We start from the raw sequence: 24,437 nt of genomic DNA on the forward strand, positions 1-24,437 counted from the left end.
AAAGTTGAACTGTTTACATCCCTACATGGAAAGACAATATTAGTAACTCTTGAAACTATTCAGTATCTGGGTACTTGGTGGGATTACACACACACACATGCGCACACACACACTCATAGAGACAGAGTGCGCAGAGTGAATTGAATGGGGGGGGATCATATCTTAAAAAAAAATGAAATCAAGCAGTGAGAGAGAAATATATGGGAGGAGAGAGGGAGAAATGGAATGGGGCAAATTATCTCTCATAAAAGAGGCAAGCAAAAGATTTTTTTTTAGTTTGGGGAAAAAGAGGGGAGGTGAGAGAAAAACATGAAGTTTACTCTCATCACATTCCACTAAAGGAAGGAATAAAATGCACACTCATTTTGGTATGAAAACCTATCCTACAATACAGGAAGGTGGGGGACAAGGGGATAAACAGGGTGGGGGGGACGATGGAAGGGAGGGCATGGGGAGGAGGGTACAATTTGAGGTCGACACTCACAGGGAGGGACAGGATCAAAAGAGAGAATAGAAGTAATTGGAAGCAGGATAGGATGGAGGGAAATACAGTTAGTCTTATACAACATGACTATTATGGAAGTCATTTGCAAAACTACACAGATTTGGCCGATATCGAATTGCTTGCCTTCCAAAGGGAGGGGGAGGGGAGGGAGGGAGGAAAAGAAGTTGCAACTCAAAGTTTCAGGAATAACTGTCAAGTACTGTTCTTGCTGCTAGGAAATAAGAAATACAGGTAAAGGGGTATAGAAAGTTATTTGGCCAACAGGACAGAGGAGAGGATGGAGACAAGGGCAGAGAGGAATGATGGAGAAGAGAGCAGAGTGGAGATGGGGGCAATTAGAATGCTCGGTGTTTTGGGGTGGGGGGAGGGGATAAGGGGGGAGAAAATTTGGAGCCCAAAAATTCTGTGAAAATGAATGTTAAAAGTGAAATAAAAAAGAAAAAAAAAAACCTTGCATAAATTGGCTGTTGTTAGAAAATGCAAAAAATCTTTAAAAAAAAGACTTTAAATAAACATATTTATGCAGCTACATTTCATTATACAAAGTTTCTGGTGTTGGTCCTCTGTCTTTGAATATCTTTAACAGAAAGAATCTAAAACCAATTTAGTTGTAATAATGAAAATTTTGTTCTTTCCCTGTCTCCTCAGAGATTCTGGGACATTAAATGTATAAACTCTTTAATCTAGAAACACATACACTTTAAGGCTTTAAGCTGCTTTTGTAAAGAGGTGGAATTAAAAAATGAATTAAAGAAAATAATCAAAATATGAAGAACAAATACGGTTAGTGAAGAAAGAGGGTTTTAAAAGGAGAAAAAGGAACCTGCCTTTTAATATGCACACAATGGAAACAAATCAGCACAGAACTGTGTTTCTAAAACTTTTAAGTCTGCAAATCACTTCAGAAGCCCTCAGATTCCTCCTGCTCCAAAATCTTCACCTAGCATTGTTACTGATAAAACAGCAAAGAAAGATATTAGTATACAATTGATTTCATCAGAGTAAGATCATACAACCCTGAACTGCAAAGGAATCACAGAACACCTAGCCTAACACACAACTAAAACATGAAACATGAATTTCCCCTACAGTGACATCATACTACAGAACAACAGGTGTAGACAATACTGCATTATGGAAAGGGGGGTCAGGCTATCTCACTCAGAGAACCCATCTGTCAGCAGAGTTCTTCAGCAATTCTCCCAGGAATTAAAAACTCAGAGGACAGTCAATGGTGAGGTACAGAGAATCACGTAAACAAAGTTTTAGGGGTAGCCTGTAACCTCACAGATAACCTCGTCCAATTTCCTCAATTTCCTCATTTTCTTCAAGTCAGTCAGGCATACAGATGTGGAGGAGTGACTACAACTGCATGTTTAGGTTTCCCCACTATACTATCCTGCCTTCTTTATTCTAAAGCTATACAACAAAATATATCTCTGAAAAAAATGAAACATATTGACCTGTCCCCGTAGACCACTTGGGGATTTATGGTTTGAGGAACAAATTCAAGGACAACATCAGCACAGCAATAACAAGGTGATATAGTCACAAGAACAAGACATGTCAGTACAAAAGCCAAGCAGAGATTAATAGGTTATCCTTACTCTTATAAGAGAAGGTAGGCCTTTTGGCTAACAGAGAATCTATTCATAAAGCCCTAATTCCAGCTCTGCTACTTCATACCTGTGTGATTCTGGACAAGTAACAATCTCTTTGGGCCTCAATTTCTCCATCATAAGAGCAGGGGTTTGGACTAGGTGCTCTCTAAAGTCCCTCAGACCAGCTCTAATTCTACACAGGTTCAGGTGTGCAACCACAGGTAGCCTGGAGCATTTAGATTCTGGCTACCCTAACCTCCCTGAGAAAGACAGCAACCAATCTGGCTTCATGAGCTATTTGAGGTTACTGCAGGTGGCAGTGGTAGACACCTAACACTTTAGGTATCTAATGTTAGCAACTTGTATTAATACGGTAAAATGATAAAAGCTTTTTCTATCTTTATGATTCCACCTTCAAAATTCAAAAAGGTCCTGATGCTGCATTCATTACCTTCTTTGTCTTCTCATATAGTCCACAACAGAAAGCATTGTGCGTCTTGATTTTTTATTCAAAGATCCTCGAAGTAGAAATTCTGATTCTAAATTTAAAAAGATATAAAATTTGGCAGAAATGAACCTTCTTTTGACCCATCAAAACAAAAAGCACTACTCAAAAATTTAAAGTTGTACCTAGGAAATACATGAATTTTCACATATAGCTTTTTAATCATTTCTTTGAAAAATAGGGTAAAAATGACTAAGGAATAAAGGATTACAGAATTCTTTTCTAAACTACAGAAGTCTAATCATAGCAAAACAGTAAATAATTCATACTAAGTATATATACTACAAGTGAAGCTACCTAATATTTGAAATTTTATACCATGGCAGATATTTCTGTATATCCATATCAAAGACATAAAACTATTAAACTGAATCATAAAATGATCAAAAAAATTCAGTGAAGTTATTAATGATCAAACAAATGAAGATTGGATAAAAAACTTATAAAATGGTGCTTTATCTATATATTATTTTAATAAAGCAAAAACCTAAAGATGCTTATAAACATTTATACTAAGCTCTTGCTTATGTACATATGGATTATGCGTTGGGCCTCAAAAGCAATTTTTAATCCTAGGGCAGACTTCCCCTGCCATCTCTCACTTCTATGGTCCATGTCCATTACTTGAGGTATATTTAGGGAACACAAAGTAATTTCAAAATCAACTTAAGAAAAATGTAAAAAAGAAATTTTGTTGCCCCCAAACCGCAACAACTTTCATTATTAAATCACATGAAAATAAAATACTTGAGGTTTTGCTCTTTTAGAGCAAATGTTCTGTATTATCCATGACACTGTCCCCTCCTTCATTAGTATGCATGATCAAGGACTGACTCTACATAAAAGCGAGTGTTTAATATTTAAATTTTAGAAGCTTTTACTACCTGAATCTAATGTTGCAGGAGTTGTGGATCGGCTGGGCTGTGAGGAATGTCTGGAACAGTTTGTAAAAAATCCCTGGATATGCACAGATAAGAGATTTCGCCAGGATTTATTTGTATCATGGAGCAAAATATCATGAATCAAATAGGGAAGCACATATTGACAAAAGCTGGGTTTCACCTAGAATATACAATACATCCAGTCAAGGGTTTAGGCAAAAATAACATGTTAAGTTTCACATTTTCATTCCTTTCCACAGGTTCATTACACTTAAAAAAATGATAAATGTTAGTGGTACCAGTGTAGTATACCTATGTCAAATAAATCAGTGCACTTAAAGCCTCTAATATTTACTATAGGATCCTGATTATAGTTAATATTTAAGAAATGAATAAATTTATAGTCACACAACAAATGTTGCTTTACAGCTAGAAGTTATTAATATGCGAATATGCAGAGCCTTCCAAGAAACATCCTCTTCCTTTGGAATACTAAGAAAATGATGAGTAGCACAAAGGGGGAAATCTGAAATTGTCAATTTTACATATTTACAAAGGTCATCTAGAGAGAACCATGATAAGAAAACATTAAAAATAGGTGTTTTTAATAGTCTACCTAATTTTTAAAAATCTTCAAACCAGAGAGTATCAAGACTAGGACATCAAACTAAACTAGAGAAAAATGTGTATCTTCTGCAGGGAACTGAGAAGTAGGAAGTGAATAATGACACATAAAAAGTCCATCAGTAACATTATCTTCAAGTATGAAGATTTGTAAAACATTCGTGGAAGACTTGGACTACCACAGAAAAATGGAATAAAAGAAGCAAGATTTATGCAAGATAAAGAGAATTTTTTTAAACGCAATAGACAGAGAGATTAAGCCAAGCAGAATCCTGGAGGTGATATGCATTCTTCTTACTTCACACAGTGGCTTTAGTAACAGAAGAATTTCACTTTTTATGCCCCCACTGTTCAAAAGTGTACAAGTCAATGTCTTGATCCAAGTATCATGGCTTTCTTCCTGAGGAATCCACAAATTTGGATCATCCAAGCTTTCCAAAGGATTTTCTCTGTCAATTCTAGGAATTTCTAGAAACTAGAAAGAAAAGGCTCAAGTCACATGAAAGTAATAATAAGATATCCTATTTTTTTCTCATAGATCCCACAAGCTACTCTATCTCTTTTTCATAGGGTTTTTCTGAGGATGAAAAGAGGTAAGTATATAAAGGTATTACTTTCACATATATTACATAAAAATTTTGCCTTTGCCAAGGGCCTTAAAAAAAAGGACTAAAATACAAAATACAGCTGCAAAAGCAAAGTATTCAATGATAATGGTGTGCTCTAAAATTAAATTATCAACTGTGAATGATTTCTTAAGTGCCTGAGGTATGGAGGTGGGGCAGTGAGAGAGTGAGGAAAGCATGGAGAAGCAACAAACTTATCAAAAGGAATACACCTCCTCCTCACCTTCCTTAACTAAGGCAAGGACTTAAGGATAAAGAAACTTTTTAAATAACACAATCATTATAGTATCTTTTCTTTTCATAAAAGAACATTGGGTTAAGTTGATTGGATGACTTTTTATCACGATGCTATAGAGAAAATTCATGCTTCCTGTAGAGATCAGACAGTATAACTTCTAAGGTCATTCTAAAATTCTATGACTATAGGTTAAATCTTTCTGGAAAGAGGTATCTGTCAGTCTACCAGAGGAGCCCAGAACCTAAGGTGATGAGGGATAAGAGAACCACCAAATGGAATTAAGATGTCTGAGACCCTATTTGCTGAGGGGGAAAAAATACACAAACCAAGTTTTTGAAGATGGAAAACAGAGGAATTGCCTTTTTTTTTTTTTTTTGCTAAGTAAAGGATACAATTTTAATTCCATTCTTGACTTGAATGTAAGTGGAATAAGATAAATTACTTGAAGGGAATTGCATCTCTTACTTCTCCTTTATCTCTTGCTATACCCAGTCTAGCACTAGGCACACAGGAGGTTCTGAATAATTACTGATCAAGTATTAAACATACCTTTTTCCTAGATGTTCTGAAAGGTTGCAGGTATATAAGCATTGGGTCACTTGTTTTCTTATAAACCTCCCAAAACTCATGTCCAGTCTTTGTGGCTAAAATATTTTTCAAACATGCAACAGCAGCTGATCGAACCTTAACACTGAAAAATATATACATTTGAACCAGTATCTTTTACATATTCCACATAGGCACTTTTGATAAATATTAACAAATAATCAACAAATTCCTTATAAAGCAGGAAAATGACTTCAGAAATATATATGGAACAATTTAATATATATCAAAAGTATTTAATATGATCATTTAATACAATGATGAAATTATAACCATCAAAGGATTCAACACAATCCTTCAACTTTAAAGGAAGAATATACAATTACCCATATTGAGCACAGAGAAATTTAAGGTACTAGGATTGCAAATTTATTAGACAAGCTCACTATCTTTCCTTTCTTTGACCTTGAAAAGTAATCTTTACCTCACATATATACTTATGCTCTATTTTGTGTTATCTTTATTTCTATGTAAGTCATATCCTTTCCTGGCCCCTCCTAGATCAAGAGCTCCAGGAAGGGAAACCACATCTTAGTTATCTTCGTATCACCTACAGGCTCAATATTCCATATGTTTATTTTCTTCTTTTTCAGTTTGGAACTGTGATTTTACTGGGTATACTGAGGGAGTTTCCTCGACAGTAGATCAGCAGCTGATCTGCCACTTAAAGACTTAGGAGAATTGCCTGAGGCACTGAGAAGTTAAGTAACTTGCACAGGGTCACACAGAACTTAGGTCTTCCTGCTGTTCAAGGAAGTCAACTCTACATTTACTATACCAGAGATGTCAAAAACATGGGACAACACTTCCTAAATGGGAAATATTTAATAAAATAAATAAAAATGCAACAAAACATATGTAACTGTGGTTTTCTAAGTCAGTCCACATGGATGCTTATTTAGTAATCGCCATTCTCTGAGTCTGACCCCCTTGCATGATGCCAAGCTACTTTATACGTAACAGGTATTTAAAAAATGTCTGTTCATTTGAATTTTCCAAATGAATAAAGAGTAGTTGGGGTTATCACAATCTAGTAAGACGGCTGCTTTTCATCTGAAAGTTAGAGATAGGGTCTTATTAGCCTTAAAAACTGTTGAAGGTATAAAAAGAGAATTGAAACTCTACTCCTCTATGAGCTGAAGAGATTTTTTTCTTCAAAAGGGTAAAAGAGAAATTCAAAAGGGAGGAGGAGGAGAGAAGGAAAGGTACAATTTCCTCAAAATGGTGACCCCATTGTCATGAATAGTTAAATATAGAGCAAAATTATCTCAAAGTCAGAGTGCTAGCATTCTCAACCATTAAGAATACGGAGAATCAAAAATTGAGCTTAAAGAATTACTGAATTACTTATGTCTGATCTCATGGATATTTTCTTCTCTCTCTCCTCCTTTTTAGTCTGTTATATTAGATCTTCATTCATTTCTCTCCTGATCCCCAAACCTATTCTTATTCTGAATATCCATATTACTGTCAAATGCACTACCATCCTTTCAGTCATCGAGGTTTACAACCTCAGATTCATCCTCAACTCCTCACTCCAATCAGTTCTAAATCTTGTTTCTTTCTCTATAACTGCCTTGTACAGGCCTCTTCCTAGAGACAGGTAGCACAGTGGATTTAGAGCTGGGTCTAGAATTAGGAGGACCTGAGTCCAAATTTGACCTCAGATACTTACACATATTTAAAACAAATCTGATGATCTGATTTCTTAGTCCAGAAGAGATTAAAAGCAAACAAAATAGGAAAAGTTGTAGGAGACATTCATTGGAGATGTTCTAATAACAAGTGAAAAAAAAGGAAAGCTACCATATTTTAGTGTAATTCAATAACTGGAATTCTTAACTCTGAATCATTAAGAAAAGTTGTTATATTCAATATGCTGTTTGAAAAGGGAGAGAAATGTATCATGCATTCCAGAAAAGTTTCTATCAAAAGTGGCTAAATTTTTTTTTAATTTAGTACTTAAAAACTTTATTTGTCAGGACTCATCTTCATGAGTCCAAATCCAGCCTCAGACATTTACTAGCTGTGTGATCCTGAGGAAGTCACTTCATCCTATTTGCCTCAGTTTCCTCATCTGTAAAATGAGTTGGCAAAGGAAATGGCAATGCACTCCAGTATCTTTGCCAAGAAAACCCCAAATAGGGTCACAGAGTCAGACATGACTGGAAAACAACTGAACATATGGAAAATGCACTTACGTGCAATTTCATTCCCTAGGAGATAGATAAATTAGGCAGTATTGTATAGAAACTATCATTAAACACTCACCAATCTTCGACCAGTGCATTATTTAGGTATGTGAGCATTATGAAGGTCCACTGAAGTTCTTTATCCTCAAATAAGTCAACGGTCTTGGAATAAGATGCATCTTTACCAAGCTGAATGGCTATTGTAGAAAAATCTATAGGACCCACTTCTCCCAAGCAGCTTCCAATGGCTTCTACAAATAGAAACACCATTTTGGTATAAATTAATTTTCTGCAGAATTTCTGCAGGGTTGAAAAAACTAAAATAATTTCTTAATGTCAAGAAAAGACTACTTTTTCACAATTCAAGGTTCAAATATATTGTAAAAGATTTAGAGTAAAGAAACAAATTTATCTAGGCCTTGAATGTCCTCAAATTTCTAACAGACCCAAACGCTCTTCCTAACAACAGTAACCTTCTAGTATCACTGAATGATTGTTAAGTCACGGAACACCATCATCTCCAAAGAGGTCGTCATTCAGCCACTCAGTCAGTATGCAGTGGAGAAGTAACAGAAAAACTAATTATGGTCTTAGGCATCTATATACTAGAGCACAGAATGTATGTAATAAATATGGTGAATTTCAAATTCTAACATAACTATAAATTTATAGAAGTCACCAAGACTCAATGTTATAAAATGTATAATTAAAATTCAGGAGTGGAAAGAGTAGATCTTATTCAAAAGAAATAGTTCTAATGGAAAGGGAAAAGGAGCAGCAATCTTAAATCATGAAGGTCTATGTGTATATAAAAATCCACAAACTATAGAATGGGATGTGCATTTGGGTGTGGATGAAAGGGAATACAGAAATGATATGTTTCACTTTGGAAAGCTAAAAGTACAAATTAGCCTTGTTCTAGCACAATAGCAATTTGGAGACAATAACTTTGTAGGGAGCAGTTTCAATAGAATAAGATCAGAAGTAGATTTTAAGGCTTCAGTCCAGATCAAACTGAAAACACATAATCATAACAATTTTCTGGCACACGAATTATAAACAATAGTGGCAGAAACCTACAATGGAAAGCTGCCAAGCATTACAGCAGTCATTTGGGCTTCTGCAGGGTTCTGGCAGTGTCTAGGTTTGCACTAAGAAAAGGTGCATTATAGGTACTTGTGACTTCCTAGACTTCAAGATCTTGTCTCTGCTGTAGTCTGACCCTGAAAGCTGTATCTGTCATACCAGCTCCCTGCTCCCCACAGTGCCTTTTTTCTGGGACTTCCATTTTGGAGAGGCGGCCATAGGCCAGTCAATCTTTATTCCCCTCCCAGATGTGCCTCTGACTTCCTGAACTTCCATACCATGTGCCCCACCTCAAGAACCTTCATTCTCCTCAACAGCTCTTCAGTTCCCTTTTGTGTGATGTCTTCCCCAATAGAAGGTAAGCTCCATGATAGCAGGGCTTTTTTTTTTTTTTTTGCTGCTTATACTTGTATTTCTAGGACTTATAGTACTTAATAACTGCTTGCTGCCTTGTGAGAAAAAAGGTGATGTTTTCTAATTAGAGGGTATGGGAAGGAATACCTTTCTACCGGATACTGTGCTATTCCACAGAAGTTATGAGGAGGCCCAGCTGCAAGGGCAGAAACATTTTGCATTACTATCATTTGTTACATTTGAGACAATACTGCTAGAACAATTTTGGGCTAGATATTTCCTTCCCTCTCCTATTCTGAATCTGCGAAAATCTTTTAAAGCAGAAAATTTGCTACCTATATTGAGAAAAATTCTTCCCAAACACATCAGGCAAAAAAGTCATTCTTTCTACTGGACACAAACTATGGAATGATGTTTTACTCCATAAAATCTAGTCTCAAAACTTTTTTGTAATTATGCTTCCCAGAATTAAGTGCAACTGTGGCACATGCCTGTTGACTAACTTTGGAAGTAAGAAGGCATTTGTGATTTGCCCCAAGTCCTTTGTATATTCTTTGCATATGCTATTCAAATAAATAATTTACATGAATAAAACCACTGCCCTATTATCTACTTTTCAGTTAGAGCAGGGAAAAAAAAGAAGTGTGAAAGAAACCTAATATATGTCTCATTTTCCTAACACCCAAATGAACAAAACTGCACTATACTTTTCTACAGTGGTAAAGATTTTCATGTTTAAGATCTAAACAACTGATTGTAAAAATTTAGAGAAAGTTATTAAGCTAAAGAACTTAGTTTGTGATATATGACTGTGATAGAATACTATTGTGCTATAAGAAATGATGAGCAAGATGCTTTCAGAAAAACGTGGGAAGACTTAGATAAACTGATGCAAAGAGAAGTGAGTAGAACCAGGAGAACATTGTACACAGTAACAGCAATATAGCAGAATGATCAATTATATGAAAGATTTAGCTGCTCTGATCAGTACAATGATCCAAGACAATTCCAAAGGATATATAATGAAAAAAGCTATCCACCTCCAGAGAAATAACTGACAGAGTCTGAATGGAGATCGAAACATACTTTTTGATTTTCTTTATGTTTCTTGGGATTTTTGGTCTGTGTTTTCTTTTACAACATGGCCATTATGGAAATATGTTTTGCATGATTTCACATGTACAAATGATATTTCTTGCTATTACAATGGGAGGGGGGAGGTTGGGGGGGGAGAATTCAGAACTCAAAATCTGTGAAAAAAAATGAATGTTAAAAATAAATAATAAAACTTTAAAAATCATTTACCCAACACTTCCTTTTCACCAGTATGGTTTATTGCCATCTTAGATAGATGCAGTAAACTCACAGTAAGCTTCACCATAATGCTATCTTGTGGATTATCTAGGATTATGATGGAAAAAAATTGTTATAAACATCTCATTTTTATTTAAAATACACATATATGAGTTCAAAAACAAACATCTACTAAGCAACTGTGTGCAAGGCCCTTGCTAGGGACTGGGAATACAAAGACAAAAGAGAAATAATTCCTGCCCTCAAGGCATTAACACTCTACCAGATGAGATAACAATCACAATAAGCAATTAAATTATCTGCCTATAATTCACTGGATCAGATCTAGAGCTATAAGGATTGCAGGGGGGCATCAAGTTCAATCATTTCCATTTCTAAGATTTATAAATGATGCGGCTGAGGTCAAGGGAGGTTAAATGATTTGCCTGTGGTCACACAAGTAGCAGGCACATCGGAAGTCAAACTACCTGGTTTCTATTCCTCGGTCCCTATGTTAAGTGAATATAAGCTCCCTGAGGTCAGAGCCTGGTTTGTTTTTGTACTTCTCAACGCTCTGCACACAGTCACCATTTCTTCAATGTTTGCTGATTGGTATTTCAAGTATATACCCCTCAGCAAATGTGCTTCAAATATGTCTGGAACATCCTTAACATACAAAAATCAACTATGTAAATGATAAAAATGCAACCAGCAAACATCTGAAACAAAAGAAAAGTTAGTGGGGAGGATTTTAGGATGAAAGGCGAAAAGCTCAAAGGAATTCAAAATGAACACAATCATCGATGCCAACCTGGCAGAAAGGGCACTGAACTGGGAGCAGACCTAGGGGTTTAAGTCATAGCTTTGCCAGTCACTACCCATGTGACCATGGAAGTCACTTAAATTTTCCTATGTCTCACATGCACAAAGGTAAGAATAACATTTTGGGAGGAAACTAAAGAGGAATGTGTATGTATGCTATTATTATAATGAAACCCAAAATATTAGCTTCAAAAAGGACCTTTAGCAATTACTAGAATATAAACCAATATATATTCTCTTTTTTCCAAGCGTCCAGTAATGGAGTTCAGTGAGGAATACAAAATTTATAAAAAAAAATGTTGGTAGTTGGATTTCTACAGGAAGGATATCCTCACTAGCTCCATCTCTTTTATTAAAAAAAAAATTGTTGATGCGGTTTATCTTTACATCACAATCATGATCCACCCTTAGAATAATTAATGTCAAGAGGAAATACACATTTAAGAAAATCTACGTGATTTAAATCATATGACACATAACTCCAATAATATTACTCTAACACTCAAAAACTTTTAATAACTCCTAATGGTCTACTGAATAAAATTCCAAAACCTTAGTCTGGCATTCAAAGTGTCCCACAATTTGGTCCCAACCTACCTTTCCAGGCTCTATCAAGTCTTTCTGCTTAGCTTAGGTTTTAATCAAACTGGACTTTGTTATTAGTATATGTTTAAAGTGACATGTTATATGTAAGAAATCACAGGTTTCCTTCTAAATTAAGAAAATCTGATATAATAAAAATCTAAACTCCAAAAAGAGGAATTACTAAGAAAAAGATTAAAATTTTGAAAGGATTGTTTGCTTTAGTTTAAAACATTTACTAACTGAATTCCTCTAAACAATGAGTTTCTATAGTGTAAAAAAAATGTCATAATAATTTGGTACCCTGAAATTCTTTCAAAAGGTCCTTCATCTGATCTTTATGTTGTTCCAATTGCTTTCGAAGTTCCTTTAATCCTTCAAGTCTAGTCAAAGGCACTGAATCAGAGACACTCACTGAAAGGAAATGATTAATTTCCTAGAAGGAAAGAAAATTAATTTAAAATTGCTTCCAATAGTAAGTAAGAATTAAAGAGTGATTTATGATAGTTATAGAAAAAGTCTGCCAATACACTGAGCTGACCTTCTCAGTAAGATTTAAAGGACAGTACAGATAAGAATCTCATGGGATTAAACAAGCATGGGTGTGTTATAATACTTATCATTAGAGTATTCATACTGAAGAGATACTTTAAAATAAGTATGGTATAAAGGTAAATATACAACATTATAATCTGCACATATCAAAGAGACAAAATGTCAAACACACATAAAACTTAATGAGATATTGCCCAGCTCTCTCATTTTTACAACTGAAGAAAATGAGGCATGAGAGGCTACGTGGTTTGTCCAAGGTTACACAGTAAATGAGGGACTAAAATGCAGGTTTCCTGACTCTCCAATCCAATCTGCTTTTCATTACACCATGCTGTCTCTAGACAGACTCTAACTCAAAACAGACAAAATGTTTTTTTCTTATAACAGGATATTTTCAGAATTTCAATGTTATCCTCTTTGCAACTAAACGTTGTCTGACCTAAACCATAATCAATAAGTTTTTCACAGCTGGAACTATTAGTAATAACATAGAAACATTTCATAAGAATATCTAGGAAGTCCTATTATTCATTTTTCCTGAATCAAAAAGGCAAAGGATAGAAATAATAATTCTTACAAAACAGAAATGAAAAAGGAAGAACACTTTTCACACACACACACACACACACACACACACACACACACACACAAAACATAATTTTACTAAAAGCAAATTTGGCCCAAGAATCCTATAAAAATGCATAAAATTCCATTTCAGATTTTAGATCTCTGAAATTGTGCTATTATATATATATATGGCACAAAAAACACACACAGCAGATTCAGTGAAAGCATTTAACTAAGAAAGAAAGATTGCAGTTATCTATAGATACTGCATGGAGATTGAGATTTTTTATATAATACATAGGAATAATCTCTTCTTCCATTTCAAATACCTTTTTCTAGTCTTTCAAATTCAAAGGAATAAGATGACAAATTAAAAAAAATACACCCCCCTCCCCCCCCCCCAATAAACTCCAATGATGCCCTATTACAAAATTCTCTGCTTGGCTTACGCAGCCCTTCTTATCTTAGCTCTTTCCTACCTTGCCAATTTTCTTACATTTTATTGCTCTTCACATCCTTTGTTATCCAGAGACATTAGCCCTCTTGCTGTTCCTTACACAGGATACTCCATCTCCAGACTGTATTTTTCACTGGGATCTAGCATGCCTACAGTGCTCTCCCTTCAAGTATCAGCTCACATCCTATATTCTGCAGGAATCCCTTCAAGTTCCCCTTAATTAAGTTAAGTTTCTCCCCTCTGAGAGTGCTTATTATTTATACTTTATATATATTGTATGACCATAGTTGTTTGCATATTGTTTTTCCCATGAGAATGTGAGCTCTTTGAGGAAAGAAACTATTTCTTGCCTTTTTCTTTATCCCAAGACCTTAGAATGATGCCTAGAATATAGTAAGCACTTAACAGAGGCTTACTGACTATAGAGCTCAACTTTGGAATCCACAGAGCTGGCAAGGATTGTATGGAATGGACAAAGGAGACAAAAAAATCCATGAAGGAGATTGGTTATCAATTTTTCAATACCTATTTTCAGATTCCACAAAAATGAAGCTAAATACAATATTTGGTTTTAAAATGCCAACCACAAGAAAGTCCCAAGTCCAAGAAAAAAATGTAAACAATATTATCTAAGTTTTCCCAAGATTCACATCCTTTTAAAGACATGCAATACTTCTTTATATAAATTCACTGAAACTGGAAGGCCTGTTTTCAAAATGGGCTCTGTTTTACAAGCATTGTCTCTCAGTAAGATTTAAATTCAAATTAGAAAATTATCATTTTAACTAGTAATCTTTTATATTTTCCCTTTTCATATGAGGTAAGATGGAATAATGAATACTGTCATTATGTCTCTGACTCTCTTGGGGCATATATAATATTTACCACAGGCAGAGATCCAGGCAGCAGAAGACTAGTCAATTCCATCTAATTTAAGTCCAATTTCTACCCAATATATCACAGAATCTCTGAGAGAAAAAGGATTTCAGAGGTCATCTAGAACAACCTACTCCTGAAAAAGAATCTCTTCTACAACATAATCAACAAAGGTCATCCAGTACAGCGAAGCTTGGGGAGATTTGATGAATTGCCATAAGGTCAAGAACGCAGAACCAGGAAAGCAATATAAACAATGATCACCACAACATAAATGGAAGTAACAATAAAACAATCAAAACCGAATGCACTTAAATTATAATGCCCAAGGTTGGTCCCAAGGAAGAAATAAGGTACTTCAATCCCCAACTTGTAGAGGTGACTATGAGTGTGAGACATTGTATATACTGTCAGGCTTTTTTTTCAACATATTGATCAGATTTTTATTCTTCGTATGGGTGACTCTCCAGGAGGGAGTGGGTGAAGATACATTTGGAAATGGAGGTAACGTAAAGACAAAAGAATAAAAATTTTTATAAACTGGAACCTCTAATTGAAATAACTCTCAAAGTTCCACTTTACATCCATCAGAGTGGCAAAAAGGACCAAAACTGAAAATAACTATTGTGAAGGGCCTACAGGAGGCCAGGGTTACTAATACATTGCTGACATAAGGAGAATGTATGGAATGAGAAAGAAGCATGCATGCTATCTTCTGCTTAGCAGGGAAGAAGGTCAGCAAGTAGTAAGAAGTTGTTGGTCCCAGGGACCTATTTTGCATCTAGAAAAAGTTGCCACACACTAACAGTGCATTATATGTAATTTATATGGCATCCAAATATACAAACTTACATAAGCATACTTCCTGATGAGCCCCATGGCCATGTTAAGAGTCATAAGAATCAGAGTAACCATATCAAAGGCAGATCAAGGAGTGTAGAAAAGGTCAACATATTTGTGCATAATTGATAATCTTATTTTAAAGTCATACCGTAACATCCCCAAAGCTGGCTCTGCAATGGTTATGAGGAAAGAGGCATTTACTTCTGAAAAAAGAAACCATAGTTTGTCTGTACATCTGAACATATACTAACTTTCACCCTTAGTGTTTCCCTCTAAAATGAAACCTAAAGTCAGAGTTTATTTTAGCAACTCTAACCTTCAAAGAAATAACAACAAAAAGTACTTGGACAAGGAAACAAGACAATGTGGCTGACAAAACAAGCATTCTCTTGATGGGAAACATACTACAAAATCACAAATACTGCTTAATGAGGAGATAATACACCAACAAAACACTGCTAATAGGCTACTTGTGGTGCAACCCAGTTTTCCTTTCTTCTCATGTGAACTAATCTTTTCAAAAGTTGGAGCAAAGCAACTGGCATCCATGACAAGAACACTACCAATAAGGAAAGATTCAGTGAATTAATTCTGAATCCCTCACCTGAGCAGCAAAAAGTTAAACTCCATTATTCCTAAAAGGAAATGTAACTTTAAAAAAAGTATACTCTGCTGTTCCTTCTACAGAACTAGTAACACCTCAGCAGAAGCTCTGAACACATCTGCACTGTGAGAACACAGGTTTAAACAGAAATAGATAGGACCTGAAATCACACAATCTTGGAACTTCACTCTAAATCACAAAAAAGAGGAATGCTGCACCTTAAACAAAAAGTGTCTGGGAAGCACTTGAGTACTATACACTAAAAGTCATTAAAATAGTATGTGCTCTTAAACACAACAATATCAGTGCTAAGACTACACCCTGAAGACAGAAGGAAAGTATACACAGAAAAAAATTACAGCAGCACTTTTCATTATAGCAAATACCTGGAAATAAAGTGGGTGCCCACCAACTGAAGAATGTCTGAATAAACCACGGTATACGAATGTAAGGAAATACTGCCGCACTGCAATAAATAACAAAAGAGATTTAGGGAAACCTAAGAAGATTAATATGAACTGAGTGTTGAGTAAAGGGAAAAAAACGGAGAGTCCAATTTATGTAATGAAAAGGAAAACAATTTCTGAAAGACTGAAGAACTCTGAGATCAATGCAATGATCCAATACAACTCTTGAACAATGATGTCTGAAACATGTTTCCCTGTCTGGGCAGAGAAGTGAACTTATGTTCAGATTGGTTTTGTTTAATTATAGGGGAAGACTTTTATTTTTTCTTTGGTGAGATATGGAATGTAGGGAAATGACAATGATGTCAAGAAAAAAAGAAGATCCATGAAGCCTTTTTAATAATGAAAATAATAAGGAAACAGTTTTAAGTTCTCACCTAAGTGGTAAAATGTTATTAACATAATTATTCACATTATGCAATATAATTAATACCAAGACCTATTCTGATGTCTATCATAGCAAGAAGGTGACATTGGGTTCTTAAAGGCTACGTCAGTGGTTCATAAGTTCTGTCAGGTTCTATCACACTAGAAGGGCGTCTGAGTGGAGTCAAAGATACACTCTGAGTCTAGTTTCTAAGGAACAGCACAGCTAAATGCAGAAAAGCTTATAACCAGTAAGATGACTACTTGGTGAAGAATTCATTGGTTACAGCAAACCATGAAGAAACAGAAAAAAAGGTTATACAGTGATCTGCTTGGGGAATAACTGCAGGCTGAAAAGGTAGAGTGGCACAGAGAGAAATAGGTAATCTCCACCCAACACAACTCCTGCACAAAGATCTAGAAAATGCAACAGACTAAACACCATGACAAAAATCACAGTAACATTTCCATGCCAGGTCAGCACAGGGAGAGAAATAGGGATCTGTGGATACTGAGAACAGTATCTGTACAGTGGTGCACTCCAGTGCATTCCAGGACCCCAGAACTATAGGAGGACCAAGGCTATATACCAAGGTAAGACGAGGTTCCAGACCCACTCAGGGAGGACCTCAGCCTTTTGCAGCCTTCAGGAAAAGGGGCTTCAGGAAATGGTAGCTCTGTCATACATTGCCAAGTTCTGGGTTACAAACTCAGAATGGAATGAAGAGGGGACCTGAGCCTGTGAGAAGAGGCCTATACTATGTACTGACAGAGGCAAGCTGCAGTTTTGTGGCTGTCCACAGGAGTTGAGAAGGGTTTCAATTCCAGCCTATGGCCCAGTTTAAAGTTAAGAGTAGAATAACTAGGGCAAGAATCCCAGACCAAAGGGGAGCCTACACACCTCTCACTCTGAATCTACAGAGCTTTGTCCAGATGGTTGACAGGAATCTACCGAACTTCCAATCAGAGGCAAGTCAAAAAGTATTGATTGCAAAGGCATAAACTCAAATCAGAAACTTCTAGTGATCATACTTGACCCTGGATCTGAATACTTTATAGATACTAAAAGCTTACAAATCTTCAGTCTGATCTGTCTCTGAGAGTCTAGAACAACACAATACTCAAGACCCCAAGAAAAGAGTAAAAGGACCCAAAAGGACAGACAACAGGACCAAGTACAGATATTCTCTCCAGAAGTGCACAGAGCCTTGTTGGAACACAAAGTTGGATGTCAGGAAGCAAGGATGGAAAAATCAGTAAGCAGAAAAGAGTCTGATCAGAAAAAAAACTATTACAGCGATAGAAACATTCAAGAAAAAAAAAATTCACAAAAAGACTGGTTCCAAAACATCTACAAGCAAAACTTCAAATAAAAATAGAGTTTGGGCACAAGTTCAACTAGAATTCCTATAGAGTTGTTTTTTAAGTTTTAAGATGTTTTTATCAATAAAATGAGAGACCCAGAGGTAATAATTGGGGGACAAAAACTATGGAAGAAAGGGAATTAACAACTTAGCAAAAAAAACCAACTATATAAAACCTAGACCATGCAACAGATTATTTGAAAATTAGAATGGATCAAAAAGAAGACACCATAAAAGAGTAAGAAATGCTAAAACAAAGTCAAAAGACTGAAAAAATAATGAAGAAAACATAAGATATCTCTTAGCAAAAACAAATGATATGGAAAACAAATCAAGGAGAGAGAATTTAAGAATCACTAGACTATCTCAAAGTCATGAGTATTTCAAAAAGCATAAAAGAAAACTACCCAGAGCTCTTTAGAACTAAAGGGCAAATAGAAATATAAAGAATTCACTGGTAATTTTCAGAAAAAAAATCCAAAAATGTAAATCCAAGTAATATTAAAGCCAATATCCTAAGTCTCCAAATCTAAGAAAAAAATATTGCAAAAAGACAGAATTCAAATGCTAAGAAGCCAGTAAGGATCACACAAGATTTGGCACAAAACCACAGAAGAGTATAGCCACCACTATAAAAGAGCAGAGAATACAATATTTTAGAAGGCAAAAGATACAGTCTTACCAACTAAGAATAATTTGCCCAAAATAAACTGAGCATAATCTTTCAGGGGAAAAAATAGATCTTTAATGAAACAGAAGACTTCGAAGCACTCCTGATGAAAGACTACAGCTAAACAGAAATTCTGAAATATAATCACAGGAGTCAAGAAAAACAAAAAAAGAAAAATATGAGCAAATAATCACAAGGAACATAATAAAAACAAGGATAAACTGTTTGGATTCTAATAAGGTAATACAGTTGAGACATATATATTATATACATATACATATATATATGATATATATGTATGTGTATATATATATATATATGTATACACACACACACACACACACACACACACATATATATATATTTTATACATATAACCCATAAGAACTCTATCATTATCAGTGTCATTGAGGGAGTCTAATTAGACAGAGGGCCTAGGAGTACTTCAGCTATGTTTTGAAGATCTTATAGGAATAGAAAGTAGGGGAAGAATACACTGGGAGTACATAGAAATGCTTTGCTAGAAATGAGAAATACAACTCCACATTACTCTGATTGCTCCAGTTTAGTAATCCTATCAAAAAGAGAAATAAATTTAGTTCATGAGGAAGTTGCTCTCTTTTTATGATCACTGTTACTTTTTTTAACAAGTCCACTAACCTCTTCAACAATATGTTCTAGAATTTTGCTAGAAACTGAAGTCAAACCTACTGACTTATAGTCTTAAAATTCTATTCTCTTTCTTTTCCTGAACATTCAGACATTTGCCCTTCTATAGTCTAGTGGCACCTGTTCTGTGCTCTTTAAAAGACACTGAAAGAGACTCAACAATCTCGTCAATTAATTTTTTTCAATTTGGAAGAATGTAGTTCATCTGAGATGGGTACTCTGAAAGAATGAAAGACAGTCATATGACTTTTTTAAACTTTCTACTAGGTTATTCCATATATCAATTTCTGAACACTTTTTTCCTAACCTTCCCAGTCATGCACATTACCGATTCACCATCACATAGAAATTAAATAATGGATTAGCTATCATTTTACCTCCATGAGTGAAAAAGGTCCTTTACTGTACTTGATTTTCTGCTGAGTGATACGTAAGTCCTTAAAGGCATCATGGTCAGGAAACGGGTCTAGGAGTCTAATTGTGTGATAAAGGTTTTCATTGTCTTTGTTATCTATCACTAGGTACTTTAACAAGTCCAAGACCTGCAGGTACATAAAAAAAAAAATTGAAAAGGAGAAGAAAAAATGGCTTCATTAGAATTCACACAACTATAACAAGTTGCCACTAAAATCAAGGAATTAGTTAATTTAATTAGCATTAAATAGTAGCTTTAAAAATACACAATACTGTATTTTAAAAACCACAACAGCACTTGAACTTAAAATGAGCAATTTCTTACATAAGGTTATATTTAAAATATATTTTTTTAAAATACAGTAACACAAGGTACATATAAGAGACATGATCCTTACCAACAACATTCCATCTTAAGAAAATACTTGTTAAGATGGTCCAGAAAATTACCTTCTCCTGAATCTCCAACTGGTCACCCACTAAGGGTATAACTGTTCCCACAATAACATGAAGGTGGCTTTCCAAAGCATCCTTACAGTAAGTCACTGCTGTCTGGCAAACCTGACTTAACAGGTCACAGCAGAGTGAGAAGTTACGAAATGATATATCCATGAAATGAGAAGGCCTAATACAGGGAGAAAAAACTTGAGTTCAAGTGGAGTTTTTTTCCTAGTCCAAAAGCCAAACACTTCTATTCATCTCTTCTAATGCTTATACAGTTTGGCAGAGAAATCATTTTTAAAAATATATTTAAATTTTAAATTTAAATTTAAAAATATATTTCAACACACAATAAGAACTGAAATGTAAAAGCAAAAGAGTAGACAATAAAAAATGTATGGCCACATACAAGTCACTTAACCTCTCAGCCTCTCAAACTTTCTCACATTATAAATTTAAAAATACTAGTTATATGCACTAGTGAAGAGAGTTAAAGAAATGCGAGTTCCCCATATCAAAGATTTACATATCTGCCCCTCCCTTGCAAAATTTAGATGTTATTCTACACAGATTTTATTCTGTGAAAAAGTAGTAATAAGCCATAGAGATATAATTTAGAAGTAAAATTCAGAAAACCTTTATTTGCTGTGTAATCTCAGTCTTAATTTCTCTATCTGCAAAACTAAGATGATACCGATATTACATGCAAGATTTGTTGTAAGGATCAAGTCATGTAATAAATTAAAAGTGCTTCACAAACCTTAAAGTGCTATATAAATATCTGAGAGCATTGTTCTGAAAAATATCTTCTGGGTTGCTACATCTTAAGGTAGTATCTTTAAAGATATATTTAAAATAGGGGGGCAGAGCCAAGATGGCAGAGTAGAAGGATGGACCTGCAGAAGCTCCCTTCCATAGCCCATAAAATACCTGTAAAAAAACGACTAAACAAATTCCAGAGCAGCAGAAGTCACAAAACGACAGAGTGAAAGAGATTTCCAGTCCAAGACAGCCTGGAAGCCTGAGAGGAAAGTCTATCTCATCAAGAGTAGAGTGGAGTGCAGCCTGGCTGCGTAGCGGGATGGACAAGACCAGAGCAGGCTTCAGGGCACCGAATCATGGGCAGTAGCTGTAGTTCCCAGATCCGTCAACCCACAAACGCCAAAGACAGCTTCAAAGGTCAGTGAGAAAGCTCTTTCACCTGGGTGAGAAGCGAACGTGGACTGCCCCGCCAGCAGCAGCGGCGTCCAGTTTTGAAGCCCTTGGCTTAAAGACCCTGGGGGCACTGAGCTGATCTGCACCTCAGCCCTGAGTAATAGTCCTGGGGTGAGGAAGAGCACTGGCTGGTGCAGCTGGTGGAGGCTCTGAAGAGGGAATCCTACTTGCAGATCCTGGGCAGAAGAATGCTTGTGGCTGCTCTCAGACCAGAGCACAGGCCAGGAAAGGAGTAAACTCATCTCTCTTGATTGTGCCGCCTTGGAGGAAATGAGAACTTATAGGTCTCCAGAGCATACCCTCCTCTTGACAAAGGACTCAAAAGTCAAGTAACTGGCTGTGAAAATGCCCAAAAAAAGGGGAAAAAAAATAAGACTACAGGAAGGCTACCTTTTTGGTGAACAGCTATTTTCTTCCCTCCTTTTGAATGAGGAAAAACAACTCATACCACCAGAGGAAGACCTAAAAGTCAAGGCTTCTGAAACCAAAACCTCCAAAATATGTAATGGTCTCAGGTCATGGAAGAGCTCAAAAAGGATTTTGAAAATCAAGTAAGAGAGGTGGAGGAAAAATTGGAAAAAGAAATGAGAGTGTTGCAAGAAAATCATGAAAATCAAGTCAACAACTTGCTAAAGGAGACCCCAAAAAAATGCTGAAGAAAATAACACCTTGAAAAATAGGCTAACTCAATTGGCAAAAGAGGTTCAAAAAGCCAATGAGGAGAAGAATGCTTTAAAAAGCAGAATTAGCCAAATGGAAAAGGAAGTTCAAAAGCTCATTGAAGAAAACAGTTCTTTAAAAATTAGAATGGAGCAGATGGAAGCTAATGACTTTATGAGAAACCATGAAATTACAAAACAAAACCAAAAGAATGAAAAAAATACAAGACAATGCGAAATTTTTCACTGGAAAAAACAACTGAACTGGAAAATACATCCAGGAGAGATAATTTAAAAATTATGGCACTACCTAAAAGCTATAATCAAAAGAAGAGCCTAGACATTTCATCTATCATGAAATTATCAAGGAAATCTGCCCTAATATTTGAGAACCAGAGGGTAAAATAAATACTGACAGAATCCACCGATCACCTTCTGAAAAAGATCCGAAAAGAGAAACTCCTAGGAATATTGTAGCCAAATTCTAGGGTTTCCAGGTCAAGGAGAAAATATTGCAAGAAGCTAGAAAGAAACAATTCAAGTATTGCGGAAATACAATCAGGATAACATAAGATCTAGCAGCTTCTACATTAAGGGATCAAAGGGCTTGGAATATGATATTCCAGAAGTCAAAGGAACTAGGATTAAAACCAAGAATCACCTACCCAGCAAAAGTGAGCATAATACTTCAGGGGAAAAAATGGTTATTCAACGAAATAGAGGACTTTGAAGCATTCTTGATTAAAAGACTAGAGCTGAATAGAAAATGTGACTTTCAAACACAAGAATCAAGAGAAGAATGAAAAAGTAAACAGGAAAGAGAAATCATAAGGGATTTACTAAAGTTGAACTGTTTACATTACTACATGGAAACATAAAATTTGTAACTCTTGAAACTTTTCTTAGTATCTGGGTAGCTGGAGGGATTATACACATATATATAGACAGAGAGCACAGGGTGAGTTGAATAGGAAGGGATGATATCTAAAAAAATAAAATTAAGAGGTGAGAGAGGAATATATTGGGAGGAGAAAGGGAGAAATGGAATGCGGCAAATTATCTCTCATAAAAGAGGCAAGAAAAAGCTTTTTCAGTGGACGGGAAAAGGGGGGACGCGAGAGGGAAAAAATGAAGCTTACTCTCATCATATGTGGCTTAAGGAGGGAATAATATGCACGCTCAATTTGGTATGAAAATCTGTTTTACATTACAGGAAAGTAGGGGAGAAAGGGATAAGTGAGGTGGGGTGGTGATAGAAGGGAGGGTAAATGGGGAGTAATTACAAGTAAATACTTTTGGAGATGGACAAAGTCAAAAGAGAGAACAGAATAAATGGGGGGCAGGACAGGATGAAGGAAAATATAGTTAGTCTTACACAACATGACTATTATGGAAGTCTTTTGCAAAACTACACATATATATAGCCTATATTGAATTGATTGCCTTCTCAGTGGGGATGGGTAGGAAGGGAGGAAAGGAGAGAAGTTGGAATTCAAAGTTTTAGGAACGAATGTTGAGAATTGCTTTTGTATGCAACTGGGAAATAAGAAATATAGGTAATGGGGTATAGAAATCTGTCTTGCCCTCAAAGAAGAGAGAGAAAATGGGGATAGGGGAAGGGAGGGGTGTGATAGAAGGGAGGGCAGACTGGGGGAAGGGGTAATCAGAATGTACGGCATTTTGGGGTGAGGGATGGGGAGAGATGGGGAGAAAATGTAGAACTCAAAATTCTGTGGAAATGAATGTTGAAAACTAAAAATAAATAAATAAACATAAAAAAACTAAAAAAAGAAATTTAAAATGAAGTGAACAGACTAAGGGATAAAAGTATAAAAGAGTACAACATTTTTATAGTGATTTCTATGTGCCAAGTACTATGCCAAGCACTTTACAATTATAATCAAATTTGATTTCCACAATTATCTTGGGAGGCAGGTGTTATTGTTATCCTCATTTTACAGATGAATAAAATGAAGCAAACAGAGGTTAAGTGATTTGCCCATGGACACACAAGTAATACCTGAGGCCAGATTTGAGCTCAGGTCTTCTGTAGTCCAGGCCCAGAACTCTATGTACTGTTATCACCTAACTGTCCCTTAGATTATATCAATCAAATGAAATAATTACCTGCTATTGATATAGTGGATCAAGGTATAAATAACATCTCGAAGAACAAAAGCCCAAGCTCCGCCCAAGCCACTTTTTATTTCTCTCAGTAACAAACTAACAAAGAGATGATAAATTTTAAGAATTCTATTTTTTTTATATACATTATTTGTTTCAGCTGCTTGTTCACAAATGGCTAAAAGGATTTTCTGGAAGGAATCCTAAGAAACAAACAAAAAAGACTTTGAT

General features: G+C 35.6%; 1 protein-coding gene across 6 annotated transcripts in view; it reads right to left on the minus strand.

Moving 5' to 3' along the window:
- Positions 1-24,437, minus strand: part of ATM (ATM serine/threonine kinase) — a 118,407-nt gene that overhangs the window by 41,580 nt on the left and 52,390 nt on the right. For 4 of the 6 annotated variants that reach the window (XM_072611179.1, XM_072611178.1, XM_072611180.1 and 1 more), the window contains exons 29-38: positions 24,210-24,409; positions 20,218-20,392; positions 19,731-19,895; positions 12,219-12,351; positions 10,524-10,619; positions 7,858-8,029; positions 5,530-5,671; positions 4,415-4,591; positions 3,496-3,673; positions 2,558-2,645 (exon numbers count right to left, since the gene is read on the minus strand). In XM_072611179.1, coding sequence (XP_072467280.1) covers positions 2,558-2,645; positions 3,496-3,673; positions 4,415-4,591; positions 5,530-5,671; positions 7,858-8,029; positions 10,524-10,619; positions 12,219-12,351; positions 19,731-19,895; positions 20,218-20,392; positions 24,210-24,409 — 1,526 coding nt within the window. Of the gene's footprint in view, positions 1-1,056; positions 1,458-2,557; positions 2,646-3,495; positions 3,674-4,414; positions 4,592-5,529; positions 5,672-7,857; positions 8,030-10,523; positions 10,620-12,218; positions 12,352-16,203; positions 16,284-19,730; positions 19,896-20,217; positions 20,393-24,209; positions 24,410-24,437 lie in introns of those variants that run through there. The other 2 variants (XM_072611182.1, XR_011967446.1) reach the window with 2 other exon arrangements.

This window comes from Notamacropus eugenii, chromosome 5 (assembly GCF_028372415.1).
Source record: "Notamacropus eugenii isolate mMacEug1 chromosome 5, mMacEug1.pri_v2, whole genome shotgun sequence".
NCBI lineage: Eukaryota > Metazoa > Chordata > Mammalia > Diprotodontia > Macropodidae > Notamacropus > Notamacropus eugenii.